Raw genomic sequence first — 25,715 nt, forward strand, 5'->3', positions numbered from 1 at the left:
TACTTCCAGAAAACTCTGCTATTATGAATCTAAAAGGTTAAATTGATGGTAAGGTTTTAAAAGAATTAGCAAATAAAAAAGGCCATTTCAAAAAAAATTTTTCTTTTAAATGGCCTTTTTTAAGCAAGTTACTAAGATTACAACTTAAGGTTGGAAGGGGCATCTCTTTGGACTGTGACAGGAAACCAGCATGCCTGGAGGAAAATAGTTATTCAATAATTATTCTTTATTGGAAAAGTAAATGAGTTAAATGTACACTAAGAGCAAAAGAAGGAGAAATGGTAGAGCTGCCTCCTCAAAGTTGGGAGCATTAGTCTTAAAATCCAGATCTGACCTCCCAAAACTCCTTTTAAAGTTCAGAATTTGCCCACTCACAGGAATTTTGTAATGACAATGTGTGTGTTTGTGTGTGATGGTTGCAGATGCCAAGTTAATGTAATTACCCAAAACAATGTGTAGCTGTGCCCAGGTCTCAGTGTAACAGTAATCTAAATGTTATGTACATTGCCGATGCAGTGTAACAGCAGTATCCCCCTTCTGCTTTCCCTCCTGGCGCTGTAGTTAACAGTATAACGGTTACTGAGCTAATAAGCCCAACTAGAGTAAAACCACAACAGCAGTTTAGAGACCCTTAAAGTCGCATTCAAAGTCTTTGGAAAAAAAACTGCAATTAACATGCTAAAGTACTTGAAATGGGTAAGATGAAAGGGGTCACTTATTATTATTATTCTGCTGCCAATATTCTGGTGTAAACCTATAACTTTATGTTAGACTTTCGTGGATGCAAAGCTGGATTGAAACACACACACACACATTCTCGTTTTGCTATCTTAGTGAGGACATTGAATTGACATATTACTTTCCCAAGCAACTTACCCTGACCCTAACCATCAAAAATAAATGCCTAACCCTAACCTTTAGCCTAAACCTAACCCTGACACTAAAACCACATTTTGAGTCGCAGTAATGCCTTCAAACTTGTGAGCACGGGCACTTTTGTCCTAATAAGTAATTGTTGGTCCCCACAAGTATAGGAACATTCCAATTTTTTGATCCCACCAAGACGTCTAAACAGGTACACACACACACACACACACGTTCTGAATGCAGATAAAAGTGCAGATACAGTAAAACTATGCTGACTTGACAGTATTTGTGCCTGAGGGGTTGTTATCAGGATGCCAAAGATGATTGTTACAACTTTAGCTCCAAAAAAATATTTTTTTTTTTTACAAAAGACCATCCAGCTCTGTGTGATGTGATTGTTGTGTTCCATTTCTTTCACGTCAGATTCTAATTGTAGCTGAGAAAGATTTGAAAGCATCCGTGAGTTTGGTTCATTGCGATAAAGGTAAATTAAATTTCAAATTTACTATTTGGATGATGAGCCACGGTTTTCTTTTTCTTTTTTAACTGAATTTTTTTGCCTGGTGATGAGGACACGTCTCTTATACTTAGTGACTAACATTTTCCAGTTTTTTCAAAGTGCTCAATTTGGATAAATTATGTTTTTTTTTTTCTTTCCAGTCAGAAAAATCCATAAATAACTTTTCATAAATAAAATTTCCCAAAGGAAAAAAAAGCAGCAACCCTGCAGTTCAGATATATTTTATCAATATGGATACTGGAACACACCAAAGAACCAGTCTTTAGCAACTGATTTAGCAATGAATTAAGACAATAGCAACTGCCAGCAAACACTCACCAACCAGTCAGAGAATACACTTTTGTCCCTAGCGACTGGTGGGCACCAGCTGGTTGCCAGCCGATCTCTGGCCTATGTGAACAACATCGTCTTGGATGACACGACATCAGTATGTCAGTGTGACATGTTTACACCAGTAGTGTCGAAAGTAATTATTAACAGTGTCACGGTTTGCCGGGGCAAGCCGTGTGAATAATAATGGATCCAAACTGCAGGCTGCTGAAGTGGAGGGTGAGTTTATTGGCAACTAAAAGGTACAACAGACAGGGTGGCGAGGAACAGAACGGTGAAAACTCTAAACTGGGAAAACGAAATAAAACACTAACCGGAATACGAACGTGACATGCAGGGAGAATGACCAGAGAATCAACACAGAAGGGTGGAAGGGAAATAACACAGACGAACCAGCAACTACCATGACAGAAGACACAACTTAAATACACCCAGAGAACACAGGGAGATTACACGCAGGTGGGGAACACAGCTGGGAGTGATTATCGTGACGAGACTAGGGAGGCAAACTGAAACACTCACATAAGACGCAGACCTTCACAATAAAACAGGAAACACATACACGCAATGACATAACACACCAACTAAACACAGACTGGGGGACACAGAACATAGGAACACGAACAGAAGAATACAAACACCCAAGGTAACCAAAACCACAGAATACTAATAGACTAAACATAAACACGGAGTCGCAGACTCCGGACCATGACAGGACCCCCCCCCTCAAAGGCTGGCCCCAGACAGCCCAACAAAAAAAAAAAAAAAAAAACAGCCAGAAAAAACAGAAAACAACCCGACCAGGGCGGGCGGCGGGGGTCCAGGACGGCGGGCTTGGGGCAAAACAAAACAGGAGCACCAGAAGGTCAAAACACAAAAAGAAAAACAAAAACACGAGTCCAAAACCAAAAGAAAAGCACACCAGAGCACAGGAAAACAGAGTCCAAAACAGAAGAGGTCAGGGGGCCGGCCAGCACAGGAGTCCAAAACAGAAGAGTTCAGGGGGCCGGCCAGGAGGCCGACAGCACAGGAGTCCAAGACAAAAAGAGTTCAGGGGGCCGACCGTGCGGATGGCAATGGCGGCGACGTGGATACAGTTCGGGAGGCCGGCCGTGCGGACGGCAACGGCGGCCACGTGGATACAGTTCGGGAGGCCGGCCGTGCGGACGGCAACTGCGGCAACGACAGCGCTGGTCCGGGGGCCGGCCGTGCGGAAGGCAACGGCGGCCACTCAGGCGATGGCGGTCCGGGGGCCGGCCGTGCGGAAGGCAACGGCGGCCACTCAGGCGATGGTGATCCGGACCAGGCGAGGCTGCAGAGGCTGGACCAGGCGAGGATGAAGACTCGGATGAAGCTGGACCAGGCGAGGATGAAGGCTCTGAAGCTGGACCAGGCGAGGATGAAGGCTCTGAAGCTGGACCAGGCGAGGATGAAGACTCGGATGAAGCTGGACCAGGCGAGGATGAAGACTCGGGTGAAGCTGGACCAGGCGAGGATGAAGACTCGGGTGAAGCTGGACCAGGCGAGGCTGAAGGCTCCGAGGCTGGACCAGACGAGGCTGATGATGATGCTGCAGCCGGTGAGGATGATGATGATGCTGCAGCAGGCGAGGATGATGATGATGCTGCAGCAGGCGAGGATGATGATGATGATGATGATGATGATGATGCAGCCGGCGAGGATGATGATGAAGCTGCAGCAGGTGGCTGAACGGGCCCCTCGGGCCCTCCAGCCGACGAGGCATGAGGCTGGACGGGCTCCTCGGGCCCTCCAGCTGACGTGGCATGAGGCTGAACGGGCCCCTCGGGCCCTCCAGCCGACGAGGCATGAGGCTGGACGGGCTCCTCGGGCCCTCCAGCTGAGACAGGTGGCTGAACGGGCTCCTCGGGCCCCCCAGCGGAGACTGGAGACAAAGGCCGGAGCGGTCCCTTGGACCCTCCAGCGGAAACAGGAAACAAAGGCCGAAGCGGTCCCTCGGACCCTCCAGCGGAGACAGGAAACAAAGGCCGGACGGGCCCCTCGGACCCTCCAGCGGAGACACGAGACGAAGGCCGGAGCGGTCCCTCGGACCCTCCAGCGGAGACACGAGACGAAGGCTGGACGGGCCCCTTGGACCCTCCAGCAGAAGCCATCACAAAGCCAGCAGGCATGGAGTCCTCTGGCAGACATGAAGGCAATGGGTGCTGTGCTGAGCACTGGCCCTGCTCAGACAGCACTGACACGGAGTTGTTCTCTGAGGGCTGCTTAATCTTCAGGGGTCCAGAATCAGCTGGGGACTGAGACCTAGCCTCTGGGGAAGCCCTGGAGTGCAGAACGGTGCCTGAAGCAGCTAAAGCACGAGAAACTCCCTGACTGGACCTTAAATTTTCTCCCTGCATGGAGTGAATGAGTGGAACCGGTACTGCTGGAGCCAGAGCTACGGGTAGCGGGGGCACCGGAGCCACTGGGGCCCGCGCCACAGGCGGCACTGGAGCCACTGGGGCCCGCGCCACAGGCGGCACTGGAGCTACTGGGGCCCGCGCTACAGGCGGCACTGGAGCTACTGGGGCCCGCGCTACAGGCGGCACTGGAGCTACTGGGGCCTGCGCTACAGGCGGCACTGGAGACTGAACTGAGGGTGACACTGGAGACTGAACTGAGGGGGACACTGGAGACTGAACTGAGGGGGAAACTGGAGACTGAACTGAAGGGGACACTGGAGACTGAACTGAAGGGGACACTGGAGACTGAACTGAAGGGGACACTGGAGACTGAGCTGAAGGGGACACTGGAGACTGAGCTGAAGGGGACACTGGAGACTGAGCTGAAGGAGGCACAGGAGACTGAGCTGAAGGAGGCACAGGAGACTGAGCTGAGAGTGACACTGGAGACTGAGCTGAAAGTGACACTGGAGACTGAGCTGAGAATGGCTGCGGGGGAGCTAACTGAGCTGAGAGAGGCTGGACAGGCGATAAGCAGCTCGTGTTGACATCCGCCACACAAAACACAGCCCCTGAATGAACAGTCACAAAGTCTGGAACAGACACAGAGTCCTCACTCACCACAGCCGGCGAATTAGAAGTCCAAACGTCCGGCTGTGGGGTGGCGCGCCCGCGGCGCGATCGGCGTCTCCTCCCCGCAGAGGGCTCCGATGGGCCTGGAAAAACCGCATCCGATAGGTGAGGCAGACGCGGCTGCTCCGGGGTGGCTGTAGTTTGTTGCTGCAGGACCCAGTCCGACAGTTCCCGAGCTTGCGCCGCCTCCCGGGCTTCATACAAGTTGGCCAATAAGTCCAAACATCCTCTGACCTGGCGGAGATAGGGATTTCTGTTGAGGATCGCCTCGATACCATTTATCCCAACGATCCTTGCTCTCGTATTCGAGGTGTGGGTTATCCAGTCGACCAGGCGTTGGACTTGCATCAGATCCCTCTCCCCGGGCAAGTCTGCTGGATCCATGTTGTGGCTGGTTCGTACTGTCACGGTTTGCCGGGGCAAGCCGTGTGAATAATAATGGATCCAAACTGCAGGCTGCTGAAGTGGAGGGTGAGTTTATTGGCAACTAAAAGGTACAACAGACAGGGTGGCGAGGAACAGAACGGTGAAAACTCTAAACTGGGAAAACGAAATAAAACACTAACCGGAATACGAACGTGACATGCAGGGAGAATGACCAGAGAATCAACACAGAAGGGTGGAAGGGAAATAACACAGACGAACCAGCAACTACCATGACAGAAGACACAACTTAAATACACCCAGAGAACACAGGGAGATTACACGCAGGTGGGGAACACAGCTGGGAGTGATTATCGTGACGAGACTAGGGAGGCAAACTGAAACACTCACATAAGACGCAGACCTTCACAATAAAACAGGAAACACATACACGCAATGACATAACACACCAACTAAACACAGACTGGGGGACACAGAACATAGGAACACGAACAGAAGAATACAAACACCCAAGGTAACCAAAACCACAGAATACTAATAGACTAAACATAAACACGGAGTCGCAGACTCCGGACCATGACAAACAGTAAATTTGTTACAAATTTACAAAAGATTCCGTTTCATCTTAAATGGTCATAAATCACATCTACAGTTTTAGAATATCTAAACAATCAGTGTCAGCGTGGCCCTTTGTTGAATATGCATTACAATGGAATAAAATGACTTACTTTACCAAGCAATCAATCTAACGTTCTAACAATCCAACAAAGAAGAGCCCTGGTTTGCTGCTGCCAAGTGAGTTTGCTTTGATTCTAAATGTCATACAGCCTGTAGGAGGTTTTACTCAGCCCGTACCAGCAAGCCTTCCAAAGTGAGACAACTATATTATGAGGTTTGGTTTTACATTTGAATAAGCGGGCTTGCTAGAATACCACAGGATTTAATGTAGGCCCTTTACCCAATACTTCAATTCCTGAGTCAAAGCAAACATAAAGGTCATTGAGGCGTTTTAGAGAACACAGAGTATAAACAATCCATCTTCAGAGAGACTGAGGAAATCTTTTCGTGTCTCTATCCCGGCCTTTAACGGGATCCCTCTTAAAATGCAGAAAGCAGCCAAAATCAGTTTTTAATGCCATCTAAACCTTGTTATTTATTTATTTGTTTTTTGATAGCTGGTTTTGTTTGCAAGCGTAGCATTCAGCATTTTTGTTTACCAATGCAAAAAAGCTGCACATGCCTGCTGCGGCGAGAGGTGAATAAAAGTGAGACTGAAACCTACAAAATAACCTGAAACCCTTGTCAAACAGCAGCATGGCACCATCACGCTACTTTTGGACCTTATTTGGTATTGTGTGTAAATGCATCTCTCAAGGGCTCAAGGGCCAGCTTACTGAGGTCTTGCCGACTCATTAGAGCCAGCAGGATCCGATCAAACTGCACTCAGATCTATACAAATGGAGCTTTTTCAGAGAAACCACAATCTCTACAGGCACAGTGAAGAGAGAGGTGGGGGTCTAGTGGAGGGGAGAGTGGGGGCAGTTGACTTTGATGAAAGCTGATAAAATGATGTTTGACAACAGAGCTATACAGCAAAGCAGCTTGAATCTTTGAACAGACTGCAAGACTTTGGTTTTCTATCAGCTTGTTGATAGAAAAAGTCGCCTTTATAATGAAATGCATGTAACCACATTTCACAGCCTCTTTTCATCACAGTTCCCTGCTCTTTGTGTTTGACAGGTTTCCATGCAGTTTCATTTACTCGTATGACCTTTAAAACTACTAGTTAATGACATCAGCAGTAACCGGCTTTTCTCCAAAAAAAGAAAAAGAAAAAGTTACTCTATGCAGCTAATATCAGCGAGGCTGAAGGCAAGTGCTTCTCAATATCTTCAAAGAAAGTATTAGAGAATATGATTATTATTGCATATGACAGTTCCCTCAAAGTTGGGTTGATGATTTTATGATATGATATCCATCAAGTGGATTTAGGCTGGTTAAAGCCAATGAGCAGGTATAAAAGATGGATGTGCAGCGCTCAACAAATTTATTAGACCACTAACTAAAACATGTGTTATTTATTAGGCAAATAAACTGAATTCTTTTTTTTATATATACCCAAATCTGGGCCGACTTTACTGAGAAGTTAGAAATTAATCAAGCACAACATTCGTCCAGTGAAATTAGTTTTTCTGTTCAGGAATGGAAGTAAATAACTAAATTAGCATCTTAATCAAAAAATAATAATGGAGGGTTTTTTGTAAAACATTAAATTTGACAATTATTGGATAACAACAATAATTATATTTTAGACTTATAAACTTAATTCAAGAGCTTGCTCATGGATTAGATTAACCATTACATTAACAAAGAAAAAAAATACTGTCAGCATTACATTGTGTGGTAGACACTGAAGAAACCCCGAGGTTATGGAATACTTGAATTTGGCATTTTAATCTTCACTATTCCAGTTTTTAAACCCAGACATTACAGATGTGATTCTGTGCATGATGCAAATGAAAAATGACCCAAAGCTACAAAAGCAACACAAGAGTTTCTCGAGGCAAGGAAATAGGATATTCTTCAACAGCCAAGTCAGTCACCTGATCTGAGCCCAATAGAGCATGCTTTTCAGTTACAGAAGACAGCACTGAGTTGCAGAGAGATCCACAAACAAGCAGCAGCTGAAGGTGGCTGCAGCAACGCGCAGGCAGAGAATCTCAAGGGAGGAAACTTTGTTCGGTGCTGTGCATAAAAATGGCCATTTCTTAAATTGAAGCTAAGTCTTCACTTCAATCACATCTTGATTGTTTAATTTAAAAAATCCCTATGCTGTGTACATTTATAGTATTTAGACACAACAAATGTACTTACAATCTTCATTAGTCAGACTTATCTCAGTACTCCTTCGCTTATGATTACATAAATATGTGGAGTCCATACACCTGATGAAGGTTTTGTAATTGAACAAATATACATGGGTATGTTAGAGAGTTTCATTTAATTATGTGACCAAAATGAATAATGTTGTGACTACTTTAGTGACTGAGACCATGAATTAACTGGGGAAATATTTATTAAGGCACAAATCAAGTGAGAAATAATAGTTTTCCCACAGATTATTATACAATCAAACAGAGATTATACCCATTCTTAATAAACAGTTGTTGGTTAATGGCTACGGTAATTCATCTATGAGGCAACCAGAATTCATAGAAACACAGTTACTGAACTTCGTTATTTTTTTATATGCCCAAACATATATCAGCATATTTTTCCAAACCACAACTGGAAACACTCCCTGCTGTGTGTTGTTGCTGCAATCCTATACTGAAGTCAGGGACAGACGGCTTTCTGATTGGTAGTTCAGGCGAGAAATCAGTGACATAACAAAAGGAACAAAGCAGGAAAACTGCTAAAGCCAGACTCATTTTCACACAGGCTCTGTGGCATGTTTTTCTATGGGAAAAGATTTCCTTATTCACAAAATGCTGTTGCTGTCAGCAGACCATCTGCTGCTAGTTTTCTTCCTCGGGACATTTGTGGGGAACTTGGGACACGAACTGGAAGTAAACATAGTGCAACAGTCAAAGAAGGAAGTAACTCCAGGAATATTAAGCATAAAGCAGCAGAGTAGCTGTCAGTTTACGAAGCACATTTGGTCAGTGAAGAGTCGATTCGGTACTTTTACCCTGCTGAGTGAGGATTCATGTATGATTCACCCAAGCAGCGCACTTTATTTATCACACCTCGTATTCTAACAATCGACCGCTTCTCTCTCATCGGAGCACAGTAGATAAAACCAGTCTGATTTGCTTTGAATATCAGCTGGTTGATATGGGCTACGTGCCCAAGTTATATCTTGAAGCCCACTGCATCACCAAGTGGTCTTCATCTGCATTGAGAGTCTCTCTGTGATAAGCGTCTGACTTTGAGAGAGCAGGGTGGGTAAATTAGAAGATGAAAGAACTTAATTTCTCTACTAATTCATGTGCTGCCAGCTTTGAGGTCTATGTGTAACGCTGTACCATGCACTTGACATGAATATTAATTTTTTTGTACGTGTAGATTTTATTGTTTTTATCGACAGAGCTTCCGAGAGCTGGACTACCTTGGTAAGTAAAAGAAATCCCTCGGTTACATCAATCTAAAACATACGCCATATTACACAATTCTCTAATCCCACTCTATTAAATGAAGAGGTTTACATAAGCGATAATTGGAATTTGCAGAGCAACATTTGTGCAGCAATCAGACTCGCTAAGATGCTTCCAAAGCTGCGGCCAAGTGTCCTTAGTTTTGCTTCATTTTGTATACATATACTGGATATATTTTTAGGTCTTAGTTTACCCGCCTACAGGATGGGGCAATATTCCCAATCCCTCTTTGGCGTACATTTGATGAGATATTTTTTTAAAAAGTAGTGTGTGAAGACAAATTTCTTAGCCTAAAAATTATTTCACTTTTAGATAGAAGTCCAGGAGCAACCCACTCTCCCTGAAAAAACTAAATAAATAATAAACAGGCAGAATACAGAGTTTGAAAGCTCTGATCGGCGATCACTATAAAGGACTTTTTGCAGACAGATTTAGGTTGTGGGTGAGTAATATAAACTGCAGATTTAAAACTAAAACAATTAAAAAGACACTTGCAGAGACAACATGAGTCAGAACACACACAGAAAGATAAGAACCTGCAGGGAGGCAAACCTTTGAAAATCACTGCATCGGTTCTTGGAAATGGTGCGATGATGTAGCTCCCCGATATATTCTTTGGAGCCCTGTGTGGGATTTTTGTTCTGCTGCTCTGCTCAGTAACACTCAGATTTCTACCTGGTGGGATGAGAACAAATGCTAATCGAGTTGAGATGAGCAAAGTGCTGCAGGCGTGTCCCCCTCCTTATGTTCAAGTTTACTTTTGAGAAGTGGTGGCAAGTATATTTACTCAGTTAGCCTACAGTTGCAAAATACACCTCCAATCTTATAAAATGCAGTACCCACTGCTTCCTAAACTGTTTGTCACATGAACCGTTTTGGTAAAAACTGACCCACTCATTCACCCTGAAAATTGTAAGACACATATACGCACACCCCCACACACCAAACATCCACAGATGTTGTTTTCCAGGCTAAATTTGTTCATCCACTCACAGCCTTTAAAAAGACATCCTTTTAGTCTAAATTTAGATGAAAGGTTAAACAGTTGCCTTTTCAAGCTACAAAAGTCTTTAATTCAACCTAATTTCAGCCATTCACCAATATCCCATTGAGCAATTTTCTCTTGATTAGAGGCCTGAAATATATCTAACTGGCAAACAGCCAAAGGCTAAAATCCAGTTAAATTTTCACTTGTTGAGTCCGCACCTAGCTGTTTAGGAAATGGAAATGCATCTTTGATATGGAGGAAAACCACTTGCTGCCAGGATTACATTCACAGGCAACATATTTTCCATCCATGGATCATCAGAAATAGAATCTTTACTGCACAGATGCCGGAGGTCAGGGTTTATGTTTCTCTGAAAACCCTTACCGCTTGCTCTGACAAGCTTTTTTTCTTCAGCCGCATTCTTGTTAAACTATGACTCATTCTGTATTGACAGATTTACCCGCTCACTTGGATGGAGAACAATAGTTTTAGGCAGAACCATCCATTCTTTATCACAGCCACCACAACCAGGTATGAAGAAAAGAGAGCTTTGTGCAACAGCACCTGGCTTCATCTGAGGAAGGGATTCCCTGTGGTCGTCTTTAACAGCAAAAAGCATTGAAGTTTAGCTTCAAATGATGCCTCAAAACTGTCATGAATGCTGTACAGGATATTTTAGGGTTTGGTGGTCTTCCCAAGGCAGCACTGAGGATGTGAGCCTGATGAGCACCTTCATCAGGCTTCATCATAAATAAAACTGGAGCAAGACTGTCAATATTTATTAAAGCAAAGAACAGGGTTAATAACCAAGAAACTGAAGTATCTCAGAGGCCTGTAGAAGTAGTTTAAAGAGTCCCTCACACTGCAGCACCAACAAATCTGAGGACTCATTTGCTAGCTTGTAATGCAAATGAGGCAGCTAAGGCACTAATGATGAGCACAGCCTCGTCTGACTGCCTATACTTTCCACCGCCATCTTTTGGATTCTCATGAAAATGAAGAAAAGAACAAGATAGTCAAATTTAGATAAAGAAATGTGTGAAAATTAGTTCAAATTAATTTCGTGATACTAATGAATACAATTTTTAATGGAGCAACACAATGCTGACAGACACACAAAACACAAAGAAATAAATAACAATACAACTAGAAGGTTTCATGGTGCAGATTGAAACTGAATGTACATCCTAACGCATTAGAAAGTAGTACACCAGCTCACAATACTGGTGTTGAAACATCACATACAGAAATGCAACACTGCTGCAGACACTTCGGAGTTACAGAATGAGCAGTAAGCGGCAGTGCGGGGCTGCTTGTTATGGACCTCTATCCATATTCAAGCTGATAAAGTTCACACCAGAATACAAATCAAGCAAACAGAACAACTGAAAGTAACAGAGTTCCATAGTCAAATATTTAATCCCTGTGAGCTGAGATGAATACACTTAACAGGAACAGAAAGCAGTAGTATACTCTCAAGAGGATGAACCTATTGATTATGAACTTCACAACACTGTTTTGCAACCTGTAGGGCTGAAGTGGATGTGCAAAAAAAATTGTGAGTGGCTACTCGAGGCTAGTCTCACAAAGCAAGTCAGACTCCCATGTGAAAATGACCAACAACAAACATATTTTCTACAAAGTTATGTAATTTGGTCGACCTCAGTGGATTTCAGCCAAAGTGGTTACCGGCACTAGCTGTCTGCCAAATGCTACCTCAGCGAATTTGAGTCTCTGTCGTCTTTGTTCCATTTAGAAGATTTTAATGCAGTTATGTGTTGTGCATTTAGCAACAGACCATCTGAGAAGTTGATTTTTTTCTTTGAGTGAATTCTAAGATTATTAAATGCAGACTCGTTCAGACGAAAGAGAGAGTCCGCGGTGAAAATGTAAACTAAATTCTCTTTATTCAATAAACAGACACTGAGACAGAGCGAGAGAGGCACTGTTTACGCACAAAAGGGTAATCAGGGAAGTGGACACGGGAGGGTAACAAAACATAGGTAATTGTAATCAGCGACATTAACATGGTGGTGGTGTCGGTCTGTGAGGGGACGGGGGGTGGGGGTCACTTGAATGAACTTAGGAAAATAGACAGGAAAGAATGAGGGAATAAATTAACTCTAATACTAATGGTGACTAAGAATCCAAAGCTTAGGATACATGAAAATCTAGGAAGAAACAAACTATGACCCAAACAGAGAACAAGGGATCAAAAAAGAAGTATTTGTGTCTGTCATCCAAACAATCTATCTTTCAAACTAAGGTAACTCTGCCTGATAACTAAGATGATTACCCTCGTCCAAGTATAATCACATAAGCTTCAAAGTAATGATCCATAAATCAGTGCCTACCTTTTACATACAGCCTGTGTTTCTCAGCTGACTGATCCAAAATACCTACAAAAAGCTAGAAATATTTATGGTCACATGCAAACATTGTGAATATAGTTCTGGAAAGTTTTCTTATCATGGGGTAATGTTCTTTCAAATTCAGTAAATCATTAGAACTGATGCCCAAACTCCTCAGATTCATTCAAAACATAAATTATCTCGTGAAAGGCAAATCATGGGACTTCAAAATCAGAAGTCGATATCAGCAATATTTTCTAAGAACCGGCATTTTCCCAAATAAATAAACCTTTCTTGTTTGATGACTCTGTGACATTAGCAAATCACTTTACGTTTTCTTCCTATTCAAAATCAAAATGTATTGCATGTATTAGAAAATGTAAATTCCTTGTAACTATAATACAGTATGATCAGAGATTACATACATAATCTTTAAGATTACAGTTTTCTGGAAACCACTTGGCAAGACTGACATCGCCCACTCCAAGGAAATCAAATCCACTTTAGCTGACAATGAAGCAATCACACAATACAGATACAAAAGGAAATCCTCCTGCCTCGCTGGTATTAGTCCAGGTGAGCTCAGCAAGCGTACTCTGTCCAGCACTCCTCTCTAAGGCCTGACATTGTGGTCTGTCTAAGCAGAGCTGTATTGTACAACTCATTGAGTTCTCCCCTACGGGACAAGAGAGCACAAGAGTGAAATACTGAAAGATGCCGCTTCCAGGAGTCAAAAGCAGCAGGGCAGAGACCTTTTATTGATCCTTCTGAGGTGGGATGCAGAAACCTGGTTGAAAAACACGAGTTCAGCATCTTCTCAGAGAGTAACTAGAAGAAGTCAGAGGACAGAAGTGAAGCCTCTTTAGCCAAGTAAGAGGGTTGAAAGTGTTTGGCTCTGCAAGCTTCAGTCCACTGAGGAAACAAAAACACGTTGTGGGGTTTTGTGTGTGTGTGTGTGTAGTAGAGAAATAATACAGCAGTAGATGTTACAGTAGAGGTCAAGTGTTGGAACAACTGGAAAAAGAACCTTAAGATCAGATGACCAAGTATTTAGGGCATTGAAAACCATGTTATCCAGGGACATGTGCAGTTCCTTATCACTGTTATGGAATCTGGAGTCGTCCCAGTAAACACACTGAAAGTGTGAGGATTTTTCATTTGATTTGATTTTTGAGCTATTTAAAACTAAAGCATATGGTAGGAATAAGCGGAGGTTAGGTAGGACTTCCTAGACATCTGGTAGGGTCATTAGCACTTATGTAATGTACACTATGTGTCATTTCAAACTCCCTAACAGATAGGGACATGTTTGGTATTTATCAGTCTGTTTTTACTGCACTGAGTGTGTCTTCATATGCGTAGTGATAAATCACAGTTACACAGACATGAAAAGTATAATTTCAGCATCAGTCAAGCGGCAGCAACTACATTTAAAAGCCATCGATTTGTGTCTGTACTGCAGTTCTTGTAGTAGCCCCTACAGGTGAAAGTAAACTATATTGTCAAAAATACATATAATGTCCAAATATTTATGCAGATACAACATTAAAAGAACATTAAAACTGTACTTTGCGCTGACTACACTTGGCCACTAGAGGAAGAAGAACTTTAAAGCAGCTAAACACTGTGATGGCCTAGGGCACTAGTTTTCTCTATTTTGGTTTTGTGTTGTGGTTTTTGCTATGCTTTGATATGCATGGGAAGTAATTTGCTGTTTGAGCTACACCTAGGCCCAGTGAGTCTGGTTATAAAGCTCTCTTCTTTCTTTAGCTAGCTGTTCTCTTACTGAATTGGATCAACTTAGCTTAGCTTAGCTTAGCATGTGTTCCAAAGTTTTGCTTTCTGCACACACTGCCACAGATCCATGCACGCTGAGAAACACATTATCATTATCTATTATGTTGCATAGAGTTAATTATACTTTACTACTCGTTGAATCTCCCTCTGTTTTGTTGCAGTTTATGAGCCGGGTTGTGACAAATCACGTGCAATTACTGTATCTCAGTTTAGATACCTCAGTTCATTCACTCTCATGCAGTACCCTGTGTAAACTGTAACATGTAAATCTACAGCTTGTCAACACTCTGACTACACTTCTGATGTTGATGATGTGCCATGCTTGTCGCTGCCCAATGCAATGCAAAGTGGAATGCTTGTTGTTTTTCACCTGCTAGCTGCTAACTTTTTACACCCTTTGCTAGCTCTTGGCGGTCTCACCACAGCTTATTCAACAGGAACAGACATGGCTGTAGCTACAGGAAGTGAAACCAGCTGGAGTTCAATAATATAGCCAATAAAATCAGCTTAAAAATCAGCAGCTAATTGTATTCAGTCTTATTTTTAACATAGGGGATGTAATTCCAAAGCCAAGCTACTCTTCAGCACTTACAATGGAAACTCTTTTTTTTTCATCTAAATATGGGCAAGATGGAATAAGGCAGGCATGTAAATATAATCAACAAGTGCACTGTGTAACTTCACCCTTAATTTCGCGTGGCAGTCAGAAGTAACAAGTTGAAAGCTTTGAACTTTCATCTCCAGTTATCCCTTATGTTGCCTCATTAAACTGCACACACCAAAGGATCCTAAAGAGATGGAAGGCTATCGGTGAACTGAGCTTACCGAGTGCCCACTCAATAAAGTTGTGGTTAAGTTAGTTATGTTTTGATTCATCACATTGTGTGGGCAGGGAAGTGATCAGACACCAGGATTTAATTTCGGCAAATGGAGTGGGTCTTTGGCTTCTCAGTGGAGGAGGATGAAGTACTACTCTTAGCCCCTCTCTGTGGGGTTTAAACACAGGTGGATTCAGCTTTTTAAAAACGCTGAAGCTTTTAAAAAGCCCGTGCATCACCAGCAATGAGCACACACATCCTCAATACGTGCATATGAAGTGCGACAAACTAAAGCCAAACAGCATTTCTCCCTATTGATGACAGCCCCAGAAGCCAAATGTATCTGTGTAATAGCGGCATTATCATTACATAATGTGCTTACTGGGATGAAGGGAGGGCAGAGCAGAATTTATATCTGATGAAGCGGGGCTGCTGCTAACTTAAAACACTCAGTGGCTCCTGTTGAGAGACAGCACCAGTAATAATAACCCATAATGTGACCAGGCTGACAATCTGGCCTGCTTTGTTAGTGCTGGGTTAGTCACAGGAAAACATGGAACACTACAGTGAGTCATTACTACTGCATGACAGCTTGCAGATAGACGCTTAATAGGATTCTGGTGTGCAGGGCATGGCAGTGCTGAACTCACTCTTTACATTGAACTGAGCATTATCAGAATCAGAATCAGAAACTTTATTGTCATTGTCATGAGAACAACGAAATTAAGAATGGTCCCCGATCATTGCATCATCCCTAGCAATATCAAAATATAAATAAAACAATAAAATTCAATAAATAAAATAGATAGAATACTTAAAATACTAATAAGATATAACAGTAAAACATTCACATACATTCCCACACACATGCTTCAGACCGTGCATAGATTAACACAAGAGTGGCGTGATGGACATTTTTTTGTAGTATTCAGATGTGTTATTGCAGTTGGATAACAGCTGTGTTTGAGTCTATTAGTCCTTGCTCTGATTGCCCTGTACCGTCTGCCTGAGGGCAACAGTTCGAACAGGGAGTGGCCAGGATGTGAGGTGTCTTTTATGATGTTTTGGGCCTTTTTAAAACAGTGGGCGTTGTGTAGAACTTCCAGTGTGGGGAGAGGGCAGCCAGTGATCTTTTGGGCGGTGTTAATGATCCCTTGGAGTGCTTTCCTCTGAGCCCCTGTGCAGCTAGTGTACCAGATGCATATGCAGTAAGTTAGAACACTCTCAATGGTGGCTCTGTAGAAGGACACCAGCAGTCTCTGTGTGATGTTATTCCTCCTGAGAATTCTCAGGAAGTACAGTCTCTGTTGGGCCTTTTTCAGCAGCTCGGAGGTGTTCACACTCCAGGAAAGGTTCTCCTCTATATTGACTCCCAGGAAGCGGAAGCTTGCCACCCTTTCTACACAGTCCCCATTAATGAATAGTGGTTGGATCTCTGCCTTTTTCCTTCTTCCTATGAGGCTCGGGGGATGTTTTCAAGTGGATTGCGGCAGCCCTGTGTTTATCAAAGGTTTGGAAATGGCTTTTGGTCTAAGAGAGGCAACAGATGGCTCAAGGCCTCCCCTGCACTCGTCCTTAAAGTACCACGCAGAGTTTTTAGGTGATTATCTCTCTGGCTAAATACCAGAAGCATTTAAACATTGCTGTTGAACTGCCCGCCAAATAGTAGCAACTTTGGAAAATTGTTACTCGGTGTGTTTAAAAATGGTTGTTTATTGAATTTGGTAGAATCCTCGTTAGCTTACGTGTCACTCTACAATATGCCGCATTGCCAGTAAATCTCCTTAACTTATTCTCTGACTGAGCTTGCAAACTTTTGCACTTATACTACTCATAAAAGACAACAAATATTTGAGTAATCCTCATCATCTGAATGCAAATTGGAATGGTGCATAGGGAAATAACTTCATCTCAACTCTCCTACCTGATAACTGTGCTGCCATTTATTTTTCTGGCTTTAGCAGAGTTGTGTGTGCTCTCACTGGGCCCCTGAGAAGGTTCTGTAGGCTTTAAAAAGAAAATTACCTCAGTTTTAGCCTCGTTATTCAGTCCCCCAGTTTGTTTTAGAATCGGTCTTAAAATTGTTTTAATTAACTACAAGGCACGACGTGGCAGAGCCCCAGAGTACTGCTGAACTTTAAAAAGGAAAGTCATGTTAAATTCTGCATGAAAGGCACTGCTGAGTTAATAGTATAATTTTAATTTGTTTAACACTGATAAGTTTTGATACAGACCTTGATGTAAACGTTTGACCACACGCAGATGTTATATTACACTGAAACCAGACTGCATGTAAAAGATGGACACGGCAAGTTTAAAAAGTCTAAAGCTTGTATTAAAGCTTGTAAGGGGGCAACTCTAATTACAAAATACAAAATAAATTCAAACAAAAAAATGAGACTATATAAAAGTCCATGAGTTAAAAAGCTGTCTTTCTTATTTAATTGGTGATCATAGTACACTTTTTCTGGATGATTTTATGGTCTTAGTTTCTCTTTTTTGGCAACACGATGCTAATTTTGCAAATTAGGGTTCCTTTAATACAGTCAAAGACAGGAAATAGGTGTGCAAACATTCACAGTCATCTTCACACCGACTTTTATGAGTCAAGATAACAACGAAATGGCAATAAGACAGAGTCAGACTGTGGTCTACTAGGGTCAAGCTGGCAATAACACGGTAACTCTTTAAGATAAAATGCTGATCAACTGTGATAAATCAACAAAAATTGCAGATCTGTTGCTAAACATACACACAAAGGTTTACATTCAAAGTCAAGACCTGGACATAATAGGAAAGAGTTGTTGAAGGATGGTGATTTACTCGCACAGTAACCCTGGTAACCTTGCTTTTATAGAATACAGCCAGTTGGCAACCGGTTGAGTCGAGTCCCAGATTGCAAAGAGATGCTTCACAGATAAGTTGCACTCATCAGCAAAGAATGACTCCTTTAATAAATAAAAATCCACAGTTATTTACACACCTTTGCCAATCTGTCTGAGGGTGACTGCAGTCAGCCAGAGTCAGACCACGATTATTAGGAGACAGGTTGAGGTGGTTGAGTTACAATTAAGAGATCAAATTCAACAAAGCAGAGAAGTGCCTTGTGTAAGTCAGTGGACCACCACAGTCCTCAAGCTCAATCCTCGGCACCTTTGATATCAGTAGCTCCAACAGCTGAACTGCTGCAATCTCAGGAAACACACAGTTTGTGCTAATTCTGTCACATACATAAATAAAAAAGAAATTAATTCCACATTCACTGCAACAAAACATAAACTACACTTAGAGATTTGCTTCTTCTGGTGCGTTACTGTCCTGTTTTAGACTCTTCTCTTCTGCTCCGACACCGTCTCTTCACCGTCTGACAACTACAAGCAAATGCTGTAGCTCAAAACTTGTGCTGAGGAGACAACAGCAGACAGCACTGCACTGCCAGAGCAAGACATCTCGGGGGAGACCTGTGTGTGCAGACACTGTGGACCCGACCCCGCCCAGCGCCCCCGGCCACCCCGTGTTAGTTTCGTCAACACATAGCAAGGCTTGGAAGCTTATCTCTCAGAAACACAAGCTCTCCAATGTGGGTCACTTCTTTGGGCTCTGACAGGGACATGGCTCTCACTACGAACAATCATTAATTAATGTGGCAAGGATCCGGATGTTCAAATGCTTTTGATTACCCCCTCCCCCCCTTTTGCAGGGGACCCTTGGTGGGTGATGCACTTTTCCGTTTCAATTAAAATCAAGGTTGAGTCACAGCGAATCAGAAAATGTTGCCGTTATGCAGATTAGCCAGCAGGTTCTTAGCAAGGATTGAGAGGTCCCTGTGTGATTTGGTTCATAAGGGAGAACACTGCCACGCTGCTCCATCCACCCCCAAGAGGAACCATGCAGATACTGGATCAAGTCCCGCAGGACAATGAAGAGCCAATTTGGGGCAGCGCTGGCTCTTTTAAATTACAAACAGCAAAGAGAAAGAGAGGCTTGAATTTTGTGCAGCAGCAGAGCAAAAGTTCCAACTGCTAGACGAACAAACTCAAAGTAAAGCAGCGTTTTCATTTGGATCACAGCGGTGCTCGCTTCACTGCCAGGAGGGAGAAATTACTTTACCTCAGTGCGCGCTTCATATGTATGAGTCCAAGCGTTATCAGATCAGCCTCGCAACAGGTGCGATAAAATGTCAGCCACCACCCAAGATGGAATAAGGCAGGAAACACACATAAGCAAAGCAGACAACACAGGAGAAAGTAGATTTTAATTAGTTTTATTCCTATATGCTAGTAGAAGCTGTTAGGTCTGCAAAAATAATATGTTCTCTGCTTTTATAGATAGCTTTTATTATATAGCCTGGGTAAAGCTGTCCTTCAGTAAGTCTTTCAACACAAACAAATGAGGGTAGCAGGGTAGCTTAAAGCAAAAATCCATCCACAGCGATGCACATCAATCCATGATGTTTGTACGGTGTTCAAGGGCTTATTTGTCATTGCACGTTGATTAACATTTTCGAGATTCACATTCGCTTTTATGAATGTCCTTTCATTTTCTTTGCACACAAGGCCTTGACTGGACTAGAAAATTAATATCCAGCAAAATGCTTTCCTATAGCATAATGCCACAAGTTCGTGAAGAGCATTTACAGTAGCTTTTGCTGCCAGACACGGAAAAAAAAAGTCAGTTTTTCATCTTAATCCAAAACACACGCGGCTGCAGTAAACTATAATTTGTCTTGTGGCTGTGACTGACAACACCGAAACGGCGATTCTGAGATTGACACCAAAACCTGCTGAGTTATTTCCAATATGAATCATCACTGGAGCTGCTGCAGGCATCCCAGTATGGGGTCATCGTTTTCCATGTTTGAAAATGTCACCTCGGAATTAACTTTCATACACAACAGCAGATCGGAGCCAGACAGCACATGCATTCATCACCTGTACTGTTGCAGTGTTTTGGTGTGTCTTTTTCTATACACTATACAGAACCCATGACGCATTTTCTAAAAGCAGATTGTGAGCCGCTGCAGCAGTATTATGCTTCTTTATCTCCTTTGAAACTCCCATGGCAGCAGCAGAAGAAGCAGCTTGGGATTATTTAAGACATTGCATCAGACCCAAACAGCTACTTGTTATTCATTTCTTAATTATATATTTTAGTGCCTACGTTCATTAGAGAGTAGTTGAGGCTGGTGACAAGCATACAGATGACTCATACTTTGGATAACGCATTCAACATACTTTATACTTTTCATACTCCTTCCTTGTTTGGCCTTTCTCTTTTTTCTTTTTCTTTTTTCAAAGTGGAGCTGACATTGTAATTATCGTGCATCACTGATGACTCTTCAGGTGATTGCAAAATCATTAAGACTATACACCGGCAGATGTTTGGGTCTAATTGCCCTATTAGGAGGGAGGGTGGAGGGAAGCTGGGGTTTGATGTTTGAATAAACCTGCAGTGTGACCAATCCTCAGCTGACATGATTAGAACCGTGCACCCAGTCCTCTTTGATAAACTTGCAGTAACACGCATGCCGCAACACGCCACCTGTTGCACAGAGCAAACACACCGCAGCTTTTTCATGCATCTCGGACAGATTGGATAGCAACTGCTCTGGAGGAAAAAATTAATGCAAATATCACCGAGAAGCATTAGAGATTAAAACTAACACACATTCAGTCCAGATGTTGTAAGGGTTGCATCTGTTTTTCAGAGTCGCATAGATAATCTGTGAGACTCCGGTAAGTCTTAGACGTATCGCTTTTTATTCATCGACTTCCAAAATGAATTCATTCTGAATGGTCTTACTTCAAAGGCATTACATATGGAGAGTTCAGTAGTCTTATGAGTTGATGCTAGGTCATAATAACAGCTGGAAAACACATCGGAGAAGCCAGGCTTCTGTTGACACATCACAACTACATTTTCTTGCAATTTGGACTCTTATTTCATTTTACCCCCGTATATTGTGCTTTTTGTTGGTTTTTCAGTGGCACAGGTTTTCCACTGACTGTATATCAAAGATGGATGTAACCCGATAAACTTCACTCACTGGATTCAAAGTCTTGTTCTGAAGCCTTGAGCAGAACATCTTTGGATATGAGGATTAGAGCGGGTCCGAGCGGGTGGATCTTTCGTTTAGGTGGTAAAGGTAATCATGACCAGTTCGTACACATACTTCCATATTTTGCAGATTCACTATTTTAAGTATATGCATCCTATCAAGTATCAGTTACATGGAGTGATCTACAAATACTCTTAACAGTTCAAAAGTTAAGTGTGCAACACTGTACACCGCCTATGATTGCTTTCATGAAGGGATCGCTGCACAATCTGCAGGCAGTAAAAGCAGCAGTTATTATCAGTATTAATGAATCAGTACAATGACTTTTTTAAGGACTGCAGGTGAAGCCACATATTACATACTTGATTTATAAAGTTGTGTTTTGAAGTCTTGAAAGAAGCATTTTTGAGATCCCCATCTTGGTGTTTTGACACTGAGTGGGGTGAGCGATGAGTGGACCTTAGTGAGAAACCAATGGACGCTGTATGTTAATATCATAGCAAACCACTAAAGCATACGCTTCTTTATCTTCTGTTTAACCCATTATGCACTCTTAGTTCATACAATGAGCATTTTCTTGCTTTAAACAAGACGAGAAACTAGTGGAAGAGACCAAAAAGTCACCGCAGGGTCATTTTCTCATAGATTTATTTTAAAAATCTGATTTCTTCTGACCACCAGAAGACTCATTCACTGCTGGAAAAATGCAAGTTTAAAGCACTTCGGCACTGGCTTCACTTTTCTGACCTTATATAACTTTATATAGACTTTATATATTTCTGATCTTACATAAAGACTCAATGATCTTCAAGTCATTTCATGCTGCATTGTTAATGGTTGCTTAACAGGTCATAGCTGTAACAACACTGTGCGAAGGCCCTCCTAAATTTAACACTGTTAGAATATTGTTCCAGGCTGTCTTACATCACAAGACCGTTGGAACGGCTAACTTTTAAGCTCTCTCACGGTGTAACGCGGGACCGCAGTGTTAGAGCCACGAGCAAAGACATTGTCACAGTTGGTCATCTTTCTCTGGGACTGCCCAGGATCACACAGCGTTTGCTTAAGGAGTGAAAAGCTCGGTGACATATCTGCTCGCCCTGCATTCTGCTGATTCTCTAATCTCTTTCCACACTAACTTTATCAAGTCTTTCAAGTTTCTGGATGACGAGCCGTAAAGTCGGATATAATGGTGCACACTTTCAAACAGTCACACAAGGAATTCTTTGTGTTGCATTTTTACACTAGAAGCAATTACAAGCACCTTATAGAGACGTTGAAACGCTGCCTACTCTTACACACCTCCGCAGTCCAGTCCCTGTGCAAATGCAAAGCAGGTACAATCCTCATACTGCCTCTTTCACAAAATGACTGAAATTGGCCGATACAGCCCCACCTTGTGGACTCCACAGACAGAAAAGTGTCTTCAGATGCTTTCAGTCAACCTAGTAAGTCCTCTAAGGTTTGCCTATTGAGCTATTCGCTCCTTCAAATCCCTACAACGTCAGTTTCCTGGTAAAGTATTCACTTAAAATAGCAGTAAGTGCTAAATTAGCTACACTATAACAATCAGAAGGCAGTTTCCCGTGGTTGCGGTCATATAATTATGCTGCACTTCTGCTTCTGCTGCTAACTTATTGGACTGAGCAAGCACAAAATTGAGGTAGAATTTGTAGCAATGTGCAAAGACAAAGTATTTTATTATGTGTATAAGGAGCCACAATCAGTTTTCAATATCTAAAAACAAAAGCAGTTTGAAAAGCTTCATAAACAGCAGTTTTCATAAGCATGTAATGATAAGAGTCACTTTGCAGTTTATAGTATGAATTCCCACACAAAACATCTTAAAACTCTAGGTGGTGATGGCTGAAGAAAGGAAAACATGGCAGGAGTCATTTCTTTTTCTAATGAAGCCGTCCTTCATAGATTTGAAGAATGTCTTCCTCCATTTATTTTTGCACACTGAGTGAAATTCTGGTTGCCTGGCAGAGTTCATTGACCAACATCTGCCTACCCTGCTCTCTACCAACCCCCTCTCTTACACCACTCTCCTACTCCTGTCCAGTTCTGGATTAGAGCTGGCCTAAGCCCCCCCTTGCATGCTGCTCTGCATGGATTAACTCTCACAGAAGCTACACTGCTGTCACACATTAACCTGCAATCAGAAGTCTCTTGTGCAAAGGACACAAACCTCCGTGTGTTGTTAGAGTCTGACAAAAACCAACCGGGAAGCATTTGTTCTGTTTTTGTGCGCTGCGAGAGCAACATGTAATTCAGAGTGATGCGAGGCAGGACAAGTTCACTACCAATAACAGAAAAAAGGAAGAAAGCTACCATTGCTGTCTCACTGATTAATCAGGCGGATCCAGAGGTTCCTTTAAAAAAAGAAGAAGGTAGCAACAGCTTTTATTTTGGCAGTACATTTACTCGAGTTGTGAAGACTGTCACGTTATCTTCTCATCAAGATCTATGCTGTGAGTGAAAATGGTTTTTGCAGGATGCTGGAATCTTGCTCTGTCTCTGTCACTTGCAATAGCAGTGCTGCATATTAATTCCTATTATTATTCGGCCACTCAAAGCTGTTAGATTAAAAGAAATGACATTCGGCAAAAAGCTTTCTCAAAAGGAGCCTCCCCTCTGTGATGGAGAGAGATATGCAAACACACACACACATACATGCACGCACAGACACGCACATATCTTCATGCTTTAGAAACTAACACAAAACAAGCCAACGAATGGACAATACAGTCACATGAAAGGAACTTTGTGGCCGTCTTGCCACTAGTCAGTATAAAATGTGGATGGGCTTTACAGATGCAGCCCACTGAGCTCAAAACTGCGACTAATTTGAGGCTTCATCAAGGAGCCGAGAAAACGCAGTCTGGTGAGACTGATCGACAGTATAGATCAGGCACCCTGTAGACGCTGGGAAGAGGAAAATGCACACACAACGACTGCAATCATTCACTTCAATAACATCACACATCCTTTCAGTTGGAGGAGAGCTGAAGAGGTGGAGAAGGAGGGGGAGCGGTATTCTTTGCAGCAGCAACAGTTGGCTGTCTGTCGACTGAGAGGCAAAGAGTTAGCATGCGCACATACGCCAGGCGACTGGAGATAGAAAGAGATGGACGGGGGAGCTGAGAGAAGAGAAAGGTGACAGATAAAGCCACAAAGCCACAAGGCTGGAGGGATGCCTGGCAACCGGTGGCAAAAATGGAGATGCAGTAATAAGAGAAAGGCAGAGAGAAAGAGCTGAAAGGGATACACACACACACACACACACACACGTAGAAATGTTAGGAAACACCGTGGCATGGAGACAAGTGGGGAAATCATCACTCACTGGAGTCATCTGAGTCGTATCCCTCCACATCAGGCTCCTCGTCCTTTTTGGTGGCCTGTAAGGAGGCGGAGGCTCCGGCAAGAGCCCGGTCTGGGTTATCCTCATTGGGGCGGTCACTCTCAGCAGCAGCAGTCGTGGAGGCAGAAGCTGAGGAGGTGGAGAGGGCAGAGCGGAGGGGCCCAACGTGGGGCAGAGTAGGGGGAAGGCCCCGTGGGTACCGGGGAAAGTAGTCAGAGATCTGCTTGATGGGCTGGATGGGGCCAGGGCACACGTCAATGGCCATGTGCTCCTGGATGCTGATGGTGGGTTTCTCGCCTTTGCGTTGTGTCATGCATGCGGTCCAGCCAGGAGCCAACTCCAAAAACCAAAAAACTGAGAAAATAATAAAAGAAAAAGAATATAAACAGACCCACCTCCCTGGTCCTACTCCGCTTACTTCTCTAGAAGAGGCAGGTGTTGTCTTGGGTGGGTGCTGATGAGTGGACAGGTCCAGGTGATCTGTGGATGGCACCACTCTGGTCTACATGGAGTTCAGTAGGCGGCTGTTTTGTCTTCCAGTGCTGTCCTCAGACCCAGACCATGCTGTCTGACAGCCTCACACACACTACTACCTACCCTCCCGCTCTCTCCTCTTCCTATACCCCCACACTCTGCCCACGTCTGCGCTGCCTATCAGAGAGAGAGAGCATAAGAGTGGTGTGTGTGTGAAAGAGAGAGAGGGACTGTGAGGGAGAGGGAAGGGATTAGAGAGGAAGGAGGGAGGGATCAGCTGATGTCACTGCCTAGCAACCAAGCAGTAAACAGGAACCGTCGGCCGAGGTGCTTAATTATGATATTAACCCCATCCATCTGTCAGTGGGAGGGACGATCCACAGCCATGCCAGACGCATGTGAATTTGTGTCTCCTTGAGCGCGTGGGCGTGCGTGCGTGTGTGTCTGTGCGTGTCACGTGCTGTGATAACCTGGACAATGAGGCATGAATTGACGCTTTGTGAATCCCTTCCAGGATGTTTTAGTGCTGAAAATCAGTCTCACTCGATTAA

The 25,715-nt window shown here is 43.2% G+C and overlaps 1 protein-coding gene across 2 annotated transcripts in view; it reads right to left on the bottom strand.

Moving 5' to 3' along the window:
- doc2b (double C2-like domains, beta) overlaps window positions 1-25,360 on the bottom strand; it is a 188,730-nt gene extending 163,370 nt beyond the window's left edge. For both annotated transcript variants that reach the window (XM_004551168.3, XM_004551167.3), the window contains exon 1: window positions 24,673-25,360. In XM_004551168.3, coding sequence (XP_004551225.1) covers window positions 24,673-25,003 — 331 coding nt within the window. In that variant the 5' untranslated portion in view covers window positions 25,004-25,360. The remainder of the gene's footprint in view (window positions 1-24,672) is intronic.
- Between the last annotated feature and the right edge of the window lie 355 nt (window positions 25,361-25,715).

This window comes from Maylandia zebra, linkage group LG10, assembly GCF_041146795.1.
Source record: "Maylandia zebra isolate NMK-2024a linkage group LG10, Mzebra_GT3a, whole genome shotgun sequence".
NCBI lineage: Eukaryota > Metazoa > Chordata > Actinopteri > Cichliformes > Cichlidae > Maylandia > Maylandia zebra.